This window comes from Euleptes europaea, chromosome 14, assembly GCF_029931775.1.
Source record: "Euleptes europaea isolate rEulEur1 chromosome 14, rEulEur1.hap1, whole genome shotgun sequence".
In the NCBI taxonomy this organism is placed as follows: domain Eukaryota; kingdom Metazoa; phylum Chordata; class Lepidosauria; order Squamata; family Sphaerodactylidae; genus Euleptes; species Euleptes europaea.
The window spans coordinates 10,694,510-10,716,210 of record NC_079325.1 but is presented as its reverse complement, the minus strand read 5'-3'; the positions used below and the strand labels follow the sequence as shown (position 1 = coordinate 10,716,210).

The following is a 21,701-nucleotide window of genomic DNA, read 5'->3' as shown; positions in this document are numbered from 1 at the left end:
TTTGCTCCCCCAAAAGGCTAGCGCAGGCCCCTGAAGAGACTTGTTCAGAACATCTAGTGGGAGTAGCTGAGATAGTCATTCCCATTCCACCTAGAAGTGTGTCTTGAGAACATTCTGAGTGTGTTCTGCACTGAGCTACACAAGCTGTTGCTGGATTTCAGCCTCAGTTGCAGTATCAACAGGCAAGGAAATGGGACTTTGTCATCTGCTGCCTTTCCTGTTCTGAGAAAGCTAGCAGTTCATGCAGTGAAAACCTAGGGAGAAGGTTGGTTCATTCATTCATTGATTCATTCATTCATTGATTCATTCATTCATTCATTCATTCACTTCACTTCATTTATACCCAACCTTTCCCCTCAATGGGAACCCAAAGTAGCTTACATAATTCTTCTCCTCTACTCCATTATATCTTCACAACAACCCTGTGAGGTAGGTTAGGCTGAGGGTCTGTAACTGGCCCAAGGTCACCCAGCAAGCAGAGTGAGGATTTGAACCTGGGTCTCTCAAATCCTAGTCCGACACTGTAACTACTACTCTCCACTGGCTGTCTTGCCTTTTGTACCCCTTTCATGGAGTTTGCTGCCACTGGAGGAGTGGAAGGGCTGTCAGGTTCACCACAGTCCTGGCACAATAATAGAGGCAGCAGGTGCAAGAAAAGAGCACAACAGAAAGGAGGCATCTGGTCCCAAGCACGGAGGAGCCAGCCCATTGTTAATTGGGGGGGGGGGCAAGGGAGCACCAGCCCCCCACCAGCTGTGTGTTGGGTCTATGGCATCAGATAACTTGGTGCAATGGTTAAGAGCAGTGGTTTGGAGTGGTGGACTCTAACCTGGAGAACCGGGTTTGATTCCCCACTCCTCCACATGAGCAGTGGACGCTAATCTGGTGAACCAGGTTGGTTTCCCCACTTCTCCACATGAAGCCAGCTGGGTGACCTTGGGCTAGTCACAGCTCTGATAGAGCTCTCTCAGCCCCACCTACCTCACAGGGTGTCTCTTGTGGGGAGCGGAAGGTGATTGTAAGCCGGTTTGATTCTTCCTTAAGTGGCAGAGTCAGTCGGCATATAAAAACCAGCTCTTCTTCAGGTACAGACAGTGCCGGATTTACGTATAAGCTAAACAAGCTATAGCTTAGGGCCCCACTCTCTTGGAGCCCCCAAAAAAATTTAAAGGAAAAAAAATTGATGTACATTTCCAAAATCAACAATTACTTTGATAAAATACATATTTTGTTATGTGCAAATGGCTTTAGATAGCTATTAGGTCCATAAATTACCATATAGCATATATTCAACACAAAAAAACAGAGACAATTTGTTGTTGACAAAGGACAGCTGGACATATAAAGGGCCCCATTACCTTCAATAGCTTAGGGCCTCATCAAACCTAAATCCGGCACTGGGTACAGATCAAAATAACCAAGGCTGGCTGATTCTTGTGATCCGGTCAACTTTTCTAAGGCTCTCCTTTCTCTCCGCCCGCCCCCGCCCCTTTTTGGACTGACTCCCCACCACCAATTCTCATGACTCAACCGTCAGGGTTTTAGACTGTGTGAGCTCCTTAGCCGCAGCCTCTTTTGAAAGGACTTAATCTCCCACAGCTCAGAAACTCTCCAATTTCAGAGCTTGTCAGGAAGCTGTCTGGAATTAGACTCCTAATGCATTGTGACACACACACACATATGCATGCGTGCACTATCAGGGGAAGACAAATGCCAGGCGCGGGTGTTCCTGAGATCCCCATATCCGAGGCCTTTTGTGGCTGTGGCGTCAGCCACTTCGCCTGTCTCCATTTTATGTGATTTGCAAAGGAATCCCATCATGGTGTAGGAAGGCAGCTTAGTAACTCATCCAGCATCCAAAGGAAGGTGTGCGTGGCGGTGGGGATCTTATCCTACAACTTATGTTTGCTTATTCATACTTTTGACAACCATCCTCTCTGTTTCCAAGAGAGAAGAGGAGAAGAGGCTTTCCTTGATTTTCCATGATTTTGGGGGGAGGTGCCATAGCTCAGTGGTAGAGCATCTGCTTGGCAGGCAGAAGGTCCCAGGTTCAATCCCCGGCATCTCCAGTTAAAGGGACTAGGTAAGTAGTTGATGTGAAACCCTGAAACCATGTGAAGCCTTGAGACCCTGGAGAGCCGCTCCCGGTCTGAATAGACAATACTGACTTGGATGGACCGAGGGTCTGATTCAGTATAAGGCAGCTACATGTGTTCATGAGTTTGCTTCAGCGGCATTATTTTTGTAGCCTTATCTTAAGGGAGGGGGGTGAAGCAAACGTATTTTAATATCCTGCTCATTTGTGCTTGTTCAATGCAATCCTGGAATCTAAGAAAGCACCCAAATTCCTTATAGAATTGGGAGCCTGGTATACTATACCAGCATAGTGTAGTGGTTAGGAGCGGTGGACTCTAATCTGGAGAACCGGGTTTGATTCCCCACTCCTCCACATGAAGCCTTCTGGGTGACCTTGGCCTAGTTCAGTTCTCTCCAAACTCTCTCAGCCCCACCTACCTCACAAGGTGTCTGTTGTGGGGAGAGGAAGGCAATTGTATGCCGGGTTGATTCTCCTTAAAAAGGTAGAGAATGTTGGCATATAAAAAACTACTACTACTACTACTACTACTACTACTACTACTACTACTCTTACATTTGGTTGTCATTTGCCCTTTATTTTCTCTATTCACATTTTATCCTATCCTCCCTCCAACCAGGTTTATGGAGTGCATACCCCCCAATCCATCCTCAAAACAACAGCAAGACTTAGGTCAAGGTTACCCAGTAAGATGGTGTGGCTGGGTGGGGATTTGAACCTGTGTCTCTCCAGCCCCCTGTGACAATCTGTCCTCTACACTATGCTAGCTTGAGTTCCTCAAATGCTCTACGACTTCCATCTCCATTTTGAATTCCTTGGCAAAGCCCTAGTATGCGTCTCCCCACTCCCTGAAATGTTGGTGGTCTTGTTGAAAACCATCCCTCAGAAACTGTCAGCTGTTTTGCTTGAACAGGAACCCCTTAAATTGTGCTTTAGGTGAAATTCAACAGCACTGACAATCTTAAGTTATTTCTCCCCCCCTGCTACTTTTCCTTCCCTCCCCCCTTTACTTTTCATTTTTTACATGTGGCTAGACAGTCACCAGCTCCTGAGGGTCAGCGCTGTATATCAAGATGGCTATCTGAGGGAGACTGCGCGACTCCTCCAAACAGGCCTGTCAGTGGATTTTACAGCTTCATCTAAATTTTGGTGATCGTAGCAAGGACAGGCTGGTGGTGGGGGAAGAGCACTGAGGAGTCGAACAATAAGCCTGGGAGAGAGAGGAGGGAGCGGCACAGATCCTGCGAGATCCTGTTGTCAGACACTTGCTCTAAATACGATTCAGGAACGGTGACCCAAGTACTGCTGAGAAGTGAAGCAGGGGCAGCCCTGGTTAGTACTTGGATGGGAGACCACCGAGGAAGCCCAGGGTCACTACCCAAAGGCAGGCAATGGCAAACCACCTCTTTTTGTCTCTAGTTTTGAAAACCCTGTAGGGTCACATGAACACATGAAGCTGCCTTATACTGAATATCAGACCCTTGGTCCATCAAAGTCAGCATTGTCTAGTCAGACCAGTAGCGGCTCTCCAGGGTCTCAGGCAGGGGTCTTTCACATCACCTACCTGCCTAGTCCCTTTAACTGGAGATTAATGGGGATTGAACCTAGGACCTTCTGCATGCCAAGCAGAGGCTCTACCACTGAGCCAGAGCCCCTCCCCAGGGTCGCCATGAGCCGGCTGCTACTTGATGACACTTTATTATTGCCCTGACATGGATGGCCCAGGCTAGCCCAATCTTATTGGACCTCGGGAGCTAAGCAGAATCAGCCCTGGTTAGTACTTGGATGGGAGACCACCCAGGAAGCACGGGGTTGCTACACAGAGGTAGACGATGGCCAACCACCTCTGAACATCGCTTTACCTTGAAAACCCTACAGGAGTCTCTGTGAGTCATCTGCAACTTGACAGCCCGTTCCACAACCACCATGGCTGTTTTTGTGACAGCACGCACATTGCTATCCTCCATTAGCTTCAGCGTGCATCAGGTTCCTCGTTCAACAGCACGATGCCTGTCTGAATCATCACCACACATCACAAGGGTATTATCAGAGATGAGCATCATGTGTCATTGTGTGTGTCCAGTTTCAGCTTTCGATTTCCAGGTTGATGATAATATTATGAACTGTATTGCCTATTTGGGATACTTAGCAGTGACAGCAAACTTGTGACCCTCCCTCCAGACTGTGAGTGGCCAATCATAGATATTCATGTCATCTCAAGCAATGGCTGCTCTGGTGTTGGAATTACAGTGCATTGAGATTATCAGTAGTCATGCAAACGGCCACTGACAAGTTTACAGTGCAATCCTATTGGGGAGTGTTACTCCAGTCTAATCCCATTGAAATTAATGGGTTTAGACTGGAGCAGCTCTCTTTAGGATTGCAGTGTTGGGACGTGGCATCTGCACCATGTTTGGGAAGTAGCTGTGACTGTAACCTTCAGCTATGCAGTTGCATATCTGAGAAATCGCATTTGCTTAATTAATACTGAACTGGGATTTCGTCTCTCTGGAAATCTCGGCTAGAGTGGGGAATCATTTCCCAACTTGCTGGATGAAGGTGTGGCGACTTTCCACTGTCCGAATACGTGGGGAGAGAGGAATTTAAGTCTGTTTTCTAGACAGGTGTTTTTTGTTTTGTTTTTTGTTTTTTACTCTTCCTTGAATGGCAATGTGAGCAGCAATCAAGTGGCTAATTTTGCTCTGCTCTTTTTCCAGGCCTGATTAATATTATTCATTTCTTCTGTGTCCTGCTGGGTTGAAACAATCCACCTCACCCAGACCAACCTGCTCGAATGCAGGTGATTTGCGTAAGAGGCAACAACACACCAGGAACAGCTTTTCTTATATGTTGATCATTTAAAAAATTCCCCCCACTTCTGCATTCCCCCTTCCTAGGGCTGCCAGGTCTCTCTTCACCACCGGCGGGAGGTTTCTGGGGTGGAGCCTGAGGAGGGCGTGGTGAGGGGAGGGACTTCAATGCCATAGAGTCCAATTGACAAAGCGGCCATTTTCTCAATGTGAACTGATCTCTATCAGCTGGAGATCAGTTGTAATAGCAGGAGATCTCCAGCTAGTACCTCGAGGTTGACGCCCCTTTCCGTCTAGGAGAGGTAGGGTTGCCAGCTCTGAGTTGGGAAATACCTGGAAATTTTGGGGGTGGAGCTCGGGGAGGGTGTAGGGATGCTAGCCTTCAAGTGGGCCCCGGGGATCCCCCGGAATTACAGCTCCTCTCCAGACCACAGAAACTAGTTCCCCTTGAAAAAATGGATGCTTTTGAGGATGGATTGGAGGATGGAGGTCCCTGTGATCTCCAGACTCCATCCCCAAATCTCCAGGAGTTTCCCATCCCAGATCTGGCAACCTTACCCTACGTCCCCCTAGGAGCATGGGGTTTGGGGTGAGGACTTCAGCTTGTGCTGTGATTTGCTTCATAAACTATAGCTGCTTTAAAAAAAAATGCAAAACCTCTCATTCATTTAGGGAAGAGTAGGAGTCCAGTAGCACCTTAAAGACTACAAAATTTCTGGCAGGGTGTGAGCTTTTATGAACTGCAGCTCACTTCTTCAGATACAGCTAGAAAGTGAATGTATCTGAAGAAATGAGCTGTGGCTCCCGAAAGCTCATACCCAGCCAGAAATCTTTTTAGTCTTTAAGGTGCTACTGGACTCCTACTCTTTTCTACTGCTAGTGACCGACTAACACAGCTACCCATCGTGATCTATCACTTAGGGAGGTCTTCCGTAGATGTTGAGAAGCACCCAGCCTTCCAGGAAAGGAACTGGAAAATCCGGTCTTTCTCCAAGCAGAAGCTTCATTTTCCTTTTGAGACTACGCTTTCTTGCGAGGTGGCCTAGTTTGGGGGAATTTTCCCTCGTTCATTTTCAACCCCCAAAACTGCCGCTTGTGTTCCACCTCCTCTCGCTTGCCTCCAGTTACCATGGAGCCGCAGACGGAACGGCTTGTTATGATCGTACCTCTCTCTGTCTCTCTTTTGTGAAGGCCTTTTTGGTTGACAGAGTTCGGCATAACAAGGGCCAATTCCAAAGCCGGCGCTATTGCGGCTGCCAAAGGCAAGAAGGTCTTGGAGATTGAAAAGCCAGTCGAGAGGCGAGGCACTTACCAAGCTGTTTGGAGCCCATCTTGTCAGGGGAGGAAAGGATCAGCCGGCAGCGCCTTAAAGGGGAAAGGAAGCCTTGCAGAAGGACTTTGCAGGGAGCTTTTCCATGCATAAAATGGTTAAGAGATGCTGCAACCCTGCCCTCAGTTAATGCGCGTTTAAGCCCTGTTGGAATAAATGGGATTTGCATGCTGTGTAAGCACCAGCAGGAGTTAAATGCTAAAAGAAAGCTGGATACTGAGACAAAGAGGAACAGGTGGACTCTTGTGTTTTACTTTTTAAACAGATTTTAGAAGGCTTCTCTGAATTTCTCCCTGGTTTTAGTGGATTTGATGCATTAGGAATTTTGTGTTTCAATGTTGTTGTTGTTTTAATTTCCAGATTTCGGGGACCACCATACATGCACAGCTATCATTTTGTTGTGCCCGTAAATATCCCCTGAAACACAATCACCCTTATACGATGGTGCCGCCATCACATATGCCCCTGGTGGGCCCCTCAGTGAAATAGAGAAAACCTCCCCTGGCCTTGAATCCACCGTTATCTCAGCTGAATAGAGATCCTATTCCCTGAGCGCCTGCATATCTGCACTTGCTACAAGACGCTCTGCTTATTCTACATTCTTTGGTAGTTTATTCACTATTTTGCCTTATATGGTATATGGATCTACCTCCTTATATGAAAATGTATCCACCTCTTTGAATAAAGTATAAAAGCTTTCCTTTTCCTTTGTTCGGTGTGGCAGCTTCCCACTTGTGTATTGGGTCTGCCCACCTGGTTCTCTGCTTGGCCAAATAAAAGAGTTGCGTTCTGTCATATCAACCTCCTCCCTATTGTCTTCATTGGACTCTACGGATAATTGGGTCACAACAATTTCTAGCAATTCATTTGTGCCCCCTCATGTTTCTAATATTAAAATATGCATTACTAAAACCCTGTAAAAAACATACTGATGTATTCATACATATGGCTACATTAGGGATGCCAACCTCCAGGTGGTGGCAGGAGATCTCTTGCTATTACAATTGATCTCCAGCTGATAGAGATCAGTTCACCTGGAGGAAATGGCTGTGTGGGCAATTGGACTCTGTGGCATTGAAGTCCCTCCCCTCTCCAAATCCCACCCTCCTCAGGCTCTGCCCCCAAAACCTCCCACTGGTTACGAAGAGGGACCTGGCAACCCTAGGTTACATCATTCTTTTTGTGTGGTGTTTTTCCGATTCACATGCACACTTCTGCTGTACAGACAGAGGCTCAGTGCTGGTGTAGGCACAATCACATCCAGATTGCTTTTTGACAGCGTTTCATCAATGGGCATGTTTGTATCAGGCAGGTTGCTTAAGAATGAGGCATTAGATTCTGAAGCAGGTCTCCAGCCAGGGGAGGACGCATTCTCTTCATCAAACAAAGGCCCATGTTGACATGCTCATTGGACACTCTGATTTGAGTCCTTTAAAAATAAAGTAGTAGAAGAGGAGTTGGGTTATATATGCCAGTTTTCTCCACCTTTTAAGGAGAATCAAACCATCTTACAATCCCTTCCTCACCCCACGACATACACCTTGTGAAGTAGGTGAGGCTGAGAGAGCTCTAAGAGAACTGTGACTAGCCCAAGGCTTCATGTATAGGAGTGGGGAAACCAACCAGGTTCACTGGATTAGAGTCTGCCACTCATGTGGAAGAGTAGGGAATCAAACCTGGTTCTCCAGATTAGAGTCCTCCGCTCTTGACTGCTTTATTGTCTAATGTTTATGCAAATTTTTTGATTTTGTACATTGCTTTATTTGTACAATTTTATTGGAATTTTATTGTATTTATTACATTGATTGTCATGTTGTGAGCGGCCTGAGCCAGGCCTTGGCTGGGGAGTGAGGACAGGATAAAAAACTAAATAAATAAAGTAAGTGCTATAGGCCAGCATCTGGATATGCAAACTGGGCCCACTCTCATCCATTGGTCACTGCTTGGTGCTGGTATACAGTAAGGGTGCAGGCTCTTTCTTCTACATCTTTTTCTAACATTGAAAAGGAACACACACACACACACACACCAAAAACAAAAACAAAAACAACAACAACCAAGAGTCTTGTGGAACTAGGGTTGCCACCTTCCTGGTACTGGTTATCAAGAAAAAAACAGCACAAGGCTCTCTATATATTCAAATTGCAAAAGTTATATTAAATAGAAAATATTACAAACGACAAACAATGTGACAAATGTGAATACCACCCAATTAGTGACCAAACATAGACAATACAAACATGGAAAAATCTCTCAATAAGCATCAAATAAGATTTTGCTCAAGATAACAATATCTTAATTCCACAATTGTAATGATTGTAATGAATCTTTGATTTGTGAGTTGAACCGGCCCTGAAAGGTAGAGTCAATACGACAAGCCCTAAGGGGTGTTTAGGAGCCATTTGCGCTGTGAACATGCTGATGAAGCCCCTAGTGGCGAAAACGTGCAAAACAATCCGGAAGGTGTTCCTATTTTCCTTTCTGGCTGAGAAGATTAACTGAGAAACTAACTCAACTTCATCTTTAGCCCCATGGGCAAGACGAAAGAAAAATTGTATTCGATGCACTATTTAAAATTGTGGAATTAAGATATTGTTATCTTGAGCAAAATCTTCTTTGATGCTTATTGAGAGATTTTTCCATGTTTGTATTTTCTATGTTATTGTTTGGTCACTAATTGGGTGGTATTCACATTTGTCGCATTGTTTGTCGTTAGTAATATTTTCTATTTAATATAACTTTTGCAGTTTGAATATATATAGAGCCTTGTGCTGTTTTTTCTTGCTAACCGCTTTGTTATAGCATAAGTGTATTTTTGCTTCCACCTTCCTGGTACTAGCTGGAGAGTGGGGAAACCAACCTGGTTCAACAGATTAGAGTCCGCCATTTGTGAGGAGGAGTGGGGAATCAAACTCGGTTCTCCAGATTACTCTTACACAAAGATTTGTTCGGTGGCCACCCCTAGTCTTTGGAACTCCCTCCCCCAGGAATTATTTTCAGTGCCAAGAGCTCAGCGCGTAAGCAAATGACGTTTAGATGAGAGTGGTTCTGATTGAGTACAAAGTGCATTTCTGTCATCATCACATCCGGGTGGGGAAGGAGGAAGTGAGAGATGCCGGATACCATTATGCGTATAACGTTTTTGTGTATGAGCATGTTGTGTTCCTTGTCATACTTCAGCTTGGGTATAATTCTTACGCTAGAAATCAAATCTATGATAAGTACCTAGGATTTATTTTTTTCAAAGTTTGTGTGTTTGTCTCTGGAGCTTTAGGGAATGCTAGCTGGAAGGGAAGGCCTCCTGAGCCTTCTGAATCTTGCGGACTGGAGGAGCGTGTCCCTGCGATAAGGAGAGATTGTGTGAGCAGACGCTGTGAAGGGTGAAAACACTTATTTCACTGTATCCTCATGCGTTGCCTGAGCCCCGTTGCTTTTCAAAAGCACTTAAATGACCATTTTGAAGAGGGGAATGCTTGGATTACACACCGTCTGGCTCCATTATTGTCTGTGGGTCCCCAGGACGGAGCTTTTCACAAAGGTCAGGCATGAAGGGAAGGGACGGGAAGGAGACCTAGAAAGAGATCTCTCTCTCCCCCCCCCCCCGCTTTAAATCCTTCCCACTGGTGTAAAGGAAACACTCTTCTTTTTGTCAGAAGGCAGCAGACAGCCTGAAACCTCTGGCAGCGTCTGGTGTTCCGTCCCCAGTGATATCACCGAAACCCACAAAACACAGAAAATGTCTTTATGTATCCGAGGGCAGCCCTACTGCAAAGCAAGGTGAGGCGACCGCCTCAGGGAAGGGAGTTTGGTTGCTATGAAAGGCAGCAGCGCGATAGATCTGGCCTCCTGGACAGGGTTACAGAAACAGAGGTGACCTCTTGCCACGGGAGTTTCAGAACAGTTCTCCTTCTTGGATTGCTGAAGAGGTCAATAGGCTTCTTTCCTACACATCAATACACGGGAACCTGCCTTATATTGAATCAGACCATGTGTCCATCACGGTCAATATTTTCTAAGACTGGCAACGACTCTCCAGAGCCTGAGGTGGAGGTTTTTTACATCACCTCCTACCTGGATCCTTTGCCTGGAGATGCCGGGGATTGAACCTGGGACCTTCTTCATGCTAAGCAGAGGCTCTTCCAGTGACCCACGGCACCTCCCCAACCACTGCTTTGTGTGAGACCTGATCGTATCTCCTCCTCTTCCTCCTCCTCCTCCTCCTCCTCCTAATTTTATTTATTTTATTAAAACATTTGTAACCCTCGCAGCTCAAGGCAACTCACAATTGCAAATTAAAAGCATACAAAACACAGTGTAAAAACCTGTTACCCCCTTCTCCACCAAGAAAATGCATACATTAGACCCACTAAAAGACCTCATGAACAAAATGAGCCCCTGAAGACTTCTCAGGCTGGTATCCGACTCACTTCTTCTGGGGAGTTCCGTAACATGCAAACCACTGTTGGAAAGAACCAGGGGATGAATAGATGCTAAATGGACAACTTAAGAGGGGAACAACCAGAAAGTAGCAACAGGAAGACTGCAATTGGCACGGAGGGACGCATGGGAAGATCTGGTCTTACCGATTTCCCTCATTTCTAAGTGCAGTCGACTGGCATTGGCTGGAGGGAGAAGGTCGAGATCAGAGGCTACAGTTTCCAGATAGGTATCAGCCTGGGTACCTCTTAGTTAAGCACTGCCTGGAAGGAAAGGAGACCAGCTCACACCAATGCAGAACAGGATCTCTCTTCTGTCCCTCCAAGGCAGCTCTCAGAATGCTGGATGGTTCCTGATCTCTGCTCATACACAAAAATGTACCATTGTTTCAGGGCACAATGAATCAGATTACCTCCAAGCGCATGCTCCCATTGAAATGAATGGAAAGTAGGCATGCAAGCCCACAATTAAGTGCTGATATTTAATCCAGACCTTGTAACAAGCCTAGCGTAGTTTGTTGTGCTCCCTTTTTATACTGAGACCCTGGCTTTGGTTCATTGACTTCAGCAATCTGATGTGTGGTCCATTAACTCTACTGTGTTCGGTGACATCTATATAATATTCGGTGATCCATCAGTCAGTAACTTGGGAATCAGTTTGTGCGGTCGCTGTTGTAAAAAAAGGGGGGGAGGAAGTAATGGAATAATCCGTGGACAGAATGTGAACACCGTGTCTTTAGCCTGAGTAGTTTTTACGCGTGGACATTATCCGCCGTCATTGGCCTTTTAACAAAGCTCTTCTGCTGAGTTATAAGGGCTGTTAAATATGAAGCAGGCTTTAAAATGAGACCTCTCTCAGCCTGCTCTGCTCAGTCGCTGGCCGGTTTTGCCGTCAAGTCAAGAAGCCTCGGCGTGCGACGCCTGTGTTTAACAGCGCCATTCGAAAATTTGGAACCAAGGACAAGCGAGAAAGCCAAAGTGGGTAAGAGAAGTGGCTCATGAAATGAGGTTACCAAGTGATTGATATGCGAACGAGGGGAAGCGAAAGCAGGAGCTAGACGGCGTCGAGAGAAGGTGTGGATTATTTACAGGCTTCTGAAATGTGTGGAGATTTCCAGTTTTATCCCAAATTCTGCATTATCTCCAATTCATCATTCAAATTTGAGGGCTTTGGAGCGGTGCAGAAATATAAAAGTGTTGGAGAGGCTGATGATGGAGAGGATTGCTTGTTGTTTTCATTGGATTTTATGGACGCTTCGTGTGTGGTTGGATTTCAAATTGCTTTAGCCTGCCTGAAAGTTAGGATCGAAATGGAGCACAGTGGGAGAAAGACAAGACATAGTAGAAGAATTGTTGGCATTTATACCCCGATTTTCTCTGCCTTTAAGAAGAAGAAAAAAGAGTTGGTTTTTATATGCCAACTTTCTCTTCCACTTAATGGAGACTCAAACCAGCTTACAATTGCCTTCCCTCCCCCTCCCCACAACAGACACCCTGTGAGGTAAGTAGGGCTGAAAGAGCTCTAAGAGAACTGTAACTTGCCCAAGGTCACCCAGCTGGCTTCGTGTGTAGGAGTGGGGAAACAAATCCAGTTCACCAGATTAGCCTCTGCCGCTCGTGTGTAGGAGTGGGGAATCAAACCCTGTTCTCCAGATCAGAGTCCACCACTCCAAACCACCGCTCTTAGCCACTGCACCACGCAGGTGAGGCTGAGAGAGAGCAGAGAGAACCGTGACTCACTGTGCTCACCCAGCAGGCTTCATGTGGAGGAGTGGGGAAACAAACCCAGTTCATCAGATAAAAGTCTGCTGCTCATATGGAGGAGTGGGGAATCAAACCCATTTCTCCAGATTAGAGTCCACTGCTCTTAACCAATACAACACGCTGGCTGTAAAATAAAGCAAATAAATAGAATGGTTGTTGTTGATGATGCTGGTAGTAATAACAATTTTATTTTTGTAGTAAATGGGAACAAGTGCTTGCTTTGTTGCTGTACAATATAATTGCAACAAATCCATTGCCATGCCATGGATAAGGCCACATTGCTTGTTCCACCAGGTTCAGTGAGATTTCTCCAATACAGGATTGCATCCTTAGTATGCTGGCTTCAGTGTATACTGAAGTGTATTTCCCCAAAAAATGTATAGGGCAAGCCAACTCCATCTTTGTCCATATGAAAGAAAATGTTTCCCCTCTTCTAGCTGGCAGTGGGAAAGGTGAGAGGGTGGTGGTGGAAAGTGCTATCAAGTTGCGGCCGGCTTGTGGTGAACCATGTCCAGAGGAGGGCAACAAAGATGGTGAGGGGTCTGGAGACCAATTCCTATGAGGAAATGTTGAAGGAGCTGGGTATGTTTAGCCTGGAGAGGAGAAGACTGAGAGGTGATATGATCACCATCTTCAAGGACTTGAAGGGCTGTCATATAGAGGATGGTGCCGAGTTGCCCCAGAAGGTCGGACCAGAACCCACAGGTTGAAATTAAATCAAAAGAGTTTCCGTCTAGACATTAGGAAGAATTTTCTAACAGTTAGAGCAGTTCCTCAGTGGAACAGGCTTCCTCGGGAGGTGGTAAGCTCTCCTTCCCTGGAGGTTTTTAAGAAGAGGTTAGATGACCATCTGTCAACAATGCTGATTCTATGACAGATGATGGGCAGATGATGAGAGGGAGGGCATCTTGGCCATCTTCTGGGCATGGAGTAGGGGTCACTGGGTATGTGTGTGGGGGCGGGGAGGTAGTTGTTAATTTCCTGCATTGTGCAGGGGGTTGGACTAGATGACCCTGGTGGTCCCTTCCAACTCTATTATTCTATTCTGATTCTATGTAGAGTTTTCAAGGCAAGAAAGGTTCAGAGATGAACAGAGGTAGTTTGCCATTGCCTATCTCTACCTAGCAACCCTGGACTTCCTTGGTGGTCTCCCATCCAAGTACTAGGCCAGAGCCAACCCTGCTTAGCTTTCAAGATCTGGGCTAGCCTGGGCCATCTTCTCGGTCGGGGCAGTTAAGTGAGTGGTTCCTAAATAACCCTTTGAGATTCCCTATGCTGTGTAAAGCGGTGCCACAATATACTAAGAAATGCCTATCAGGTGGGCTGTCAAGCGGGGTTAATTAATCCTCTGAGTTGGATTAGTAGCTGACAGATTTGCAAGACTGACTTAATTTTGCAAAGAAGTACCAAAGTCCAAGGAAAGTTCCATGAACCTTCAGATAAGTAAGATCTGGATGTTGGCCATGCCTGTGCCTGAAGAATTTAAGAGAGCAGAGGTTTCAGGGTGACCAGGGGAAGAGAGGAAGTCCTCTTTGAAAATGGTTTTTAGGTGCCCAAGGGAGCAGCTTAACAAGAGCTTGAAGCCGCACGACACTGAGATAATTGATATTCTTTCTTTGGAAAGCCTCCAGAATGGATCTGAGGGTTAAGGTTACAATTTGAGATGGAGCAAGACGCCTGGAGCACAGCTCTCAGATCCAGGTAAAGTGCTGATATTTCCCTCTTGGGAGAACCGAGGTGCACTGGCTCCCAGAAAGAAACTGCTGCTTGCAGCAAATCTAAAAAAAGGAGAGAGAGGAAGAGAGGGAGGCAAGAAGTCAGAAACCAAATAAAACAATGGGGATAAAAGAACCTCTTTTTAATGTTTTTAAATCGTACAGTACAGTGAAGTTTACAGTAAAATCATGGTATCAGGGCATGCAGATATCATACGATAAAACTGACTATAAAATCATTTTATAAGAACATGCAAGTCCCACTAAATTGGTTACTTGGTTATTCAGTCCTGACTTAACCATTATATGGTGCAGAGTAACAATTGCGTTCATTAATTACGAGCTGAAAAAGACCTTGAGTCAATAATTATTGGATCCTGTGTGGTCATCAGATGGGACACCTTAGATTTGGTAGGTAACCATCCCCTAACAGGTCTATGAGATTAGATCGGCCCCTATCATAGAGCGAACACTTAAGGAGGATACATGAAACTGTTTAACTCATTTAATATTCCTGCTGATGGCGATAGTCGCTGACGCCTTCTCTCGTTTGTCTCATTTTCAACCCAGGTGCCTTGTGGACAACCGGGTGACCCGCGTGGCCTGGCTCAATCGCAGCAGCATCCTTTTTGCGGGCAACGACAAGTGGTGCCTGGACCCCCGGGTGGAGCTGGTCACCAACACCCAGACCCAGTACGTCATCCAGATCAAGGACGTGGATGTGTACGACGAGGGGCCCTACACTTGCTCTGTGCAAACAGACAATCACCCCAAAACGTTGCGGGTCCACCTCATCGTGCAAGGTAAGGCTCGAGGGTGGGGGGAGCGGATTGGGTCCTGAGGACTAGGACGGAGGATGCGTCGCACAGCCTGCTGAAAAGGATTCGATAGATTCTAGGTCAAATAAACATGTGTAATTCAGCCCCCTCCTTTATCTACTCATCCAGATCATTTATAAAAATGCTGAAAAGTACCAGGCCCATAACCAAGCCCTGTGGTATCCCACTGGACACCTCCCTCCAATCAGATTACATGCCATTGGAATCGGCAGCCTAGGGAGGTGGTGAGCTCCCCCCGCCCACTGGCAGTCTTCAAGCAGCAGCTGGATGAACACTTGTCAGGGATGCTCGAGGCTGATCCCACATTGAGCAGGGGGTTGGTCTAGATGGCCTTTATTGCCCCTTCCAACTCTATGATTCTATGGTGGCTGGATATCAGAAATAAATTTTTTACAGTAAGATTGTTCAACAGTGGAATAAGCTTCCTAGGGAGGTGGTGAGCTCCCCCTCACTGGCAGTCTTTAACCAGAGGTTGGATGAACGCTTGTCAGGGATGCTGTAGGTTGATCCTGCATTGAGCAGGGGGTTGGTCTAGATGGCCTTTATTGCCCCTTCCAACTCTATAATTCTATGGCTGCTGGATATCAGAAATGAACAACTCTTACTGTAATTTTTTTGACAGTGGAATCAACTTCCTAGGGAGGTGGTGAGCTCCCCCCTCACTGGCAGTCTTTAAGGAAAGGCTGGACAAGCACTTGTCAGGGATGCTCTAGGTTGATCCTGCAATGAGCAGGGGGTTGGACTAGATGGCCTGTATGGCTCCTTCCAACCCTATGATTCTATGTTTCTATGACACATGTGAAACGTATCATCCTTAGAACTGCACCACACGGCTGAGCCAGGATTAAAGTGGTGGGGGAAGCAACAACATTCTAATCCCTTTGCCATCAGCCGTCTCTCTCAGAGTTGGCTGGAAGCTCTCTTAGCCTGACACACCAGCTTGACTATTGGAATCTCATCTAGGGCTAATTTTCGAATGCTGATGGAGGTATTGATTTGGAAACAAGCTGGGTTAAGAAAGGCATTGGTCTTGTACACCGAGTCGGTCTGAGCTAATCCGCTGTCGATATGCCGGGCCTGAGCGTTATTGACAGACTAATGAATACGAGGCCAAAAAAAAATTCCAAGACTCCTTCCCCCCCTTCTTTTTCTTCCCCTGAAAGCAATCAAGAAAACTAAATAGAGCAAGATTTTTTTTCTCCCTCACCATCTCCATTACCTGTGAAATAAATAAATAAAAAGATTAAGAAATGGGGAGGGGGGAATGTATCACTAGCCCTGGTGTTCTGTTTATCTTGCAACTCTTATTATCTGTCCACACTTCTTTAATCAAAGGTGATCATGCACACACACACACATACACATGTTGAAACTGCTGTCAGGAAGTCAAGGAGGCGTAATTATATTGGATCCATCCTCGCACTCGTGCCCGGCTTCCTGACCCACATTCCTGATATCCTCCAGTATTTAAAATCAATCCTACACGTTTGTTGGTGTGTGCGTGTAATGTTAAAGCAAGATATTGGGTTCCCGCAAGAGAGCAAATCATTTCTGTCCGTGAAAGCTTTACACGATGTTCTTCTTTTAAGGTAGCTTATACCCTGTCATCCAAACTCGAGAACTCTTTTTAACAGCCTTTGAAATTAATTGGAGTTGGGAGTATTCAGAACCTTATAGGATCTAGGAAAGGATTTTTTATATATATATATAAGAAAAGCCCGGTTGGTGAAATACAGCCATCTCTAAATTGTAACGCAACATGAGGCAACACTATGTAATTTATTATTTGCCCCCTTTAATTTCTGTTGTTATTATTTTTTTGTTAACGTTAAGATTGCAATGGCCCTTGGCTATCAGCAATAAATAAACCTGAACATGTGGTTTATTGGGATGGAATGCAAAATAATTTTATGTATACCCTCCAGTGGTGGATGAAAACCGAGATATTTTGTCTTGCAGCGCTCCTTTTCTCTCACCAAGTATCACTTCCTGGTCAAATCTGCCCTCCATAAAAGTTTACCCACCCCCCGTAGTATTGCTGAAGGTTTCCCCTCCTGCTGTGTGTTATATTCATTTATGCTTCAACAGCCGGTCCCTTGGGCTTCTCCCACGCAGGTGTTTTGCGCTGCCTTTGCTTCCAAACTGGAGTGCTTAAAAAAACCCCAACACATCCACACATCATTCTCCAGTGGTCCCCTTTTCAGGTTTTCTCTGGCTTTTTTGGGAAGAACATAGTCCAAGTGCATTTGCACACTGTCTGGATGGGAAAGTGTTCATTTGCAAAGGTCACATCAGCACCGTTTCCCTACTGTCAGCCTCTTGTGACTGCCATTTTTCCCACTGAGCTGCTGGCGGGCGTTATGAAGGCTTCAGAAAAATCAGTAATTGCTATGGGGCTATAACATCTATTGCCAAGATGTGCTGTTTCCTCTGAATTCCTAGCATATATCTCTAGCCCTTTTTGTTGTGGATATATAAGAGGAAGGGTGCAGGCAGGTGTTGTCCAGTTGGCCTAGAAATGTATGGGGAGGGAAAGTTGCAAGATGGCTATATGTTGTTGCTGCAGATACATTAATTTACAGAGGCAATGAAAGTAACATGTAGAATCCTCACAGTGGATGCAATCCTATAAATGTTTTTGACTCAAGGTGAGTTAGGGCCAAATTAGACCACACAGGGTGCTTCACTTGTATGTATTCATGTTGAAAAGAAGTAGTGATCGGAGGAGTCTATTTTTTTTTTCCAACATAAGGGAAGCCAAAAGCTACCCCCTCCCTTACTTACCTTACTGCATTCTATGACTGCAGGATTTTTCTCCCAGGCCAGCAGGGAGCCAGGCTAGATGAATCCATACCATGAAGGCAAAATAAAGGCAGGGATAAGTTTCAGAAAATACAGACAGACCACTGGTAAATAAGAGCCATTGGATGCTATCTGTTAAATGTAGTTCAAATTCTCAAGCTAGGCATGTTGCCACATTCTGTATTAGATGTATGAGTTATAGGGTTGCCAGGTCTCCCCTGGCCTAGGGTTGCCAACCTCCAGGTACTAGCTGGAGATCTCCTGCTATTACAACTGATCTCCAGCCAATAGAGATCAGTTCACCTGGAGAAAACGGCCGCTTTGGCAATTGGACTCCCCTCCCCAAACCCCGCCCTCCTCAGGCTCTGCCCCAAAAACCACCCACTGGTGGTGAAGAGGGACTGGGCAACCCTACCATGGGCCACCAGTGGGGGCTGTGGGGGTAAGGTTGTCAGATCCAGGTTGGGAAACTCGTGGAGATATGGGGATGGAGCCTGGGGAGGATAGGGACCTCAGTGGGGTACAATGCCATAGAGTCCACCCTCCAAAGCATCCATTTTGTCCAGGGGATCTGATCTCTGTAGTCTGGAAATGAGCTGTAATTCCAGGGGATCCCCAGTTCCCACCTGGAGGTTGGCATCCCTAGTCAGGAAAGGGTTAAAAATGGACAACCCTGTAATGGAAGCCGGAAGTTGAGAATGGGTGCAGGCAGAGAAGCAGTTCTGGGAACACCAGCAGAGAAGCGGAACGTCATCCACCAACCAGACTGACAAGTAAGAGTTTCATAGTGTTACATAAAGCTGGTCTCCCCGCCCCACTCATCTTGTTATTTTTGGGTACCCAATGAGAAACTGCATGTAAAACAGTAAAAGAAATGACAGAGCAGCTACAGCCCTCCAGGACAGATGCTGGAGAAAGGAAATGCTGGAGAAAATGGGGAAACAAAGGTTCGAGTTGCATCATGTTGCAAATGGAGTAGATAAGAAATAGGAGAGACCTGAGTCAGCATTTCTTCAGGTGGCAGATGAAGAAGGGAGAGAGCTTTTGATTCATACATTCAAAGCATGCTGGGGGCTTGGAAATGTTAAATATGAATGAATGGCACACTAGATCTGAGAGTAAAGGGGAAATCAGAGACCTATATGTGACTGATTTGTGAATTGTGTGTGTGTGTGGGTGGGGTTGTATGATCATAGTGCAGAGTGTTAAAGTCAGAGAGCAAGATTATTTATTTAGTACATTTTTTATCCTACCCTTCCACCAAGGAGTTCAGGGCAACTTAAATGGTTTTATCCTCCTCCAGTTTATCCTCACAACAACCCTTTGAGGTTGGTGAGGCTGAGAGAGGAGGTCTGTCTCATGATCACCCAATAAGTTTCACAATACGTGGGGATTTGAACCCACCTGTCCCTGGCCTTACATATGCAGCTGCCTGCCTTATACTGAATCAGACTCTTGGTCCATCAAAGTCAGTATTGTCTACTCTGACTGGCAGCAGCTCTCCAGGTTCTCAGGCGGAGATCTTTCACATCACCTACTTGCCTAGTCCCTTTAACTGGAGATGCTGAGGATTGAACCTGGGGCCTTCCTCATGCCAAGCAGAGGCTCTACTACTGAGCCACAGTCCCTCCCAATTTTGTCCACCACACTAACCATACCGTCTGGAAGAATATGGTTTAATCCTGCCATGCCTACAAACAGGTACACAGTAGTAGTTGAGAGAGCTGGGGACAGCAGAAAAACAAGCTTTATAATGCAAAAAAAAGAGGACTTTTAAGAGTTGAAAAGATGGCCATCTTCAAATAAAGGAAGCCTCAGCGCTAACAAAAGCCCCATGCATGTGGAAGATCCCGGGTTCAGTCCCCAGCATCTCCAGTTGAGAGGAGGAAGAGGAAGAAGAAGAGTTGGTTTATATACCACACTTTTTCTCTGTCTTTAAGGAGTCTCGAAGTGTCTTACAGTCGCCTTCCCTTCCCCTCCCCACCACAGACATCTTGTGAGATAGGTGGTGGCTGAGAGAGTCCGGAGAGAACTGTGACTGGCACCCAGCAGGCTTCATGTGTAGGAGTGGGGGATCAAACCGTGTCCTCCAGATTAGAGTCCACTGCTCTTACCCACTACACTACACTGGCTCTTAGATTAGATGATGTGAAAGACCTCTACATGAGACACTGGAGAGCTGCTGCCAGTCTGAGTAGACAATACTGACCCTGATGGACCCATGGTCTGATTCAGTATAAGATAGCTTCATGTGTCTTTAGTAACGGCAAAGTTCCACGTTGTGTGGAATCGGTCAGAATTTCCTGTTCAGCCAATAAAAAACAACCTGCCTTTCTTTTGAGTGGGCCATGGCACAGTGGTAGAGCCTCTGCTTGGCATGCAGAAGGCCCCAGGTTCAATCTCTGGCATCTGTGGGTAAAAGGATCAGGTAGCAGGTGACGTGAAAGACCTCTACCTGAGACCCTGTAGAGCTTCTGCCAGTCTGAGTAGACAACACTGACTTTGATGGACCAGCATAAGGCAGCTTCCTGTGTTCAGAAAGTGGCAAATGTAATAATTTTGCTGAAGAGCGTCAAGCCAGAGAACAAATCAGACAAAGGCGTGTCGACACCAGCAAAAACAAGTAGAAATCCGCAGTCACCGAATTTCTAAACTCTGTAACGTGAGCAGTGCTGGGCCTTTTCATCAGGGATCGCAAAATGGTGAATTTTAAGCAGAACACAAGCTGACGCAGAGTTTGCAAAAGAAAAATACCGAAGCACTGAAAACTGTACTGCTTCAATATTCAGGTAACAGGTTTGTAACATATTCCGGGAAAAGATTGCAAGTGGCTGGCAAATGTGACCTGAATTGAAGGGCTAAATACAGTTCAGCTGGAATTCCAAGTAGCAGTAGGTTTTTGATGGCAAACCGTAATAGGTCTAACAGCGTGCTCGATGGACTTGGACCGGAGCAACTCTGTAGAGGATTTTGCTGCCAGGGCTGTGGCTAATTTGAATTTGGTAGTGTGTTAACCTTAAAAAAAAAATCATGTTTCAAGGCAGGGCTGTACTTATAGTGGGCATATGGGGGGATGCACCCTCAGGAATGTGTCATGTAGGGTTGGCAACACAACCTGGGATTGCAACTCTGGGGCCTTTATTTTATCCATACAACAACCCTGTGAGGTAGGTTAACCTGAGGGTCTGTGACTGGCCCAAGGTCGCTCAACAAGCTTCCATGCAGAGTGGGGATTTGAACCTGGGTCTCCCAGATCCTAGTCTGACACTGTAACCACTACACTACACTGTCTCTTTAGGCCACTTGCCAGTAGGGTTGCCAGGTCCCTCTTCGCTACCAGCGGGAGGTTTTTGGGGTGGAGCCTGAAGAAGGTGGGGTTTGGGGAGGGGAGGGACTTCAATGCCATAGAGTCCAATTGCCAAAGCAGCCATTTTCTCCAGGTGAACTGATCTCTATCGACCAGGGATCAGTTGTATTAGCAGGAGATCTCCAGCTAGTACCTGGATGTTGGCAACCCTACTTGCCAGAATAATGCTCCATAAAATAGAAATCCACTTGTACAATTGAGAAAAGTTCCAGTGATGCTGAAGAATACAATTCAAAAGGAACAGAGTCATCTGGAAACAGAAGCCTGGAGATAGTAATGAAGACAGACAAGCCTACAGAAAGGGTTAATGCAATCGCTGTTGTGTGCAGGGCTGGAAGAGATCAGATAAAGAATGTGTTTGGACCCAAGAGACATGAACTAAGCAATTCTAAGAGAACATTTTCAATTGCCTACTGTAGGAGAAATCACCAATAAGCTAGCAGGAGCTCTAAAAAGTCTTGATCCAGTGATGGATGAAACAAGAAGGAATGCAGATGTACCTATATCAGATACAGACACACTTTGAGTCACGAGGCAGAACGA

At 46.0% G+C, this 21,701-nt stretch overlaps 1 protein-coding gene across 7 annotated transcripts in view; it reads left to right on the top strand.

Moving 5' to 3' along the window:
• LOC130487157 (neurotrimin-like) overlaps positions 1-21,701 on the top strand; it is a 357,310-nt gene that overhangs the window by 174,136 nt on the left and 161,473 nt on the right. For all 7 annotated transcript variants that reach the window (XM_056860573.1, XM_056860572.1, XM_056860570.1 and 4 more), the window contains exon 2: positions 14,721-14,953. In XM_056860573.1, coding sequence (XP_056716551.1) covers positions 14,721-14,953 — 233 coding nt within the window. The remainder of the gene's footprint in view (positions 1-14,720; positions 14,954-21,701) is intronic.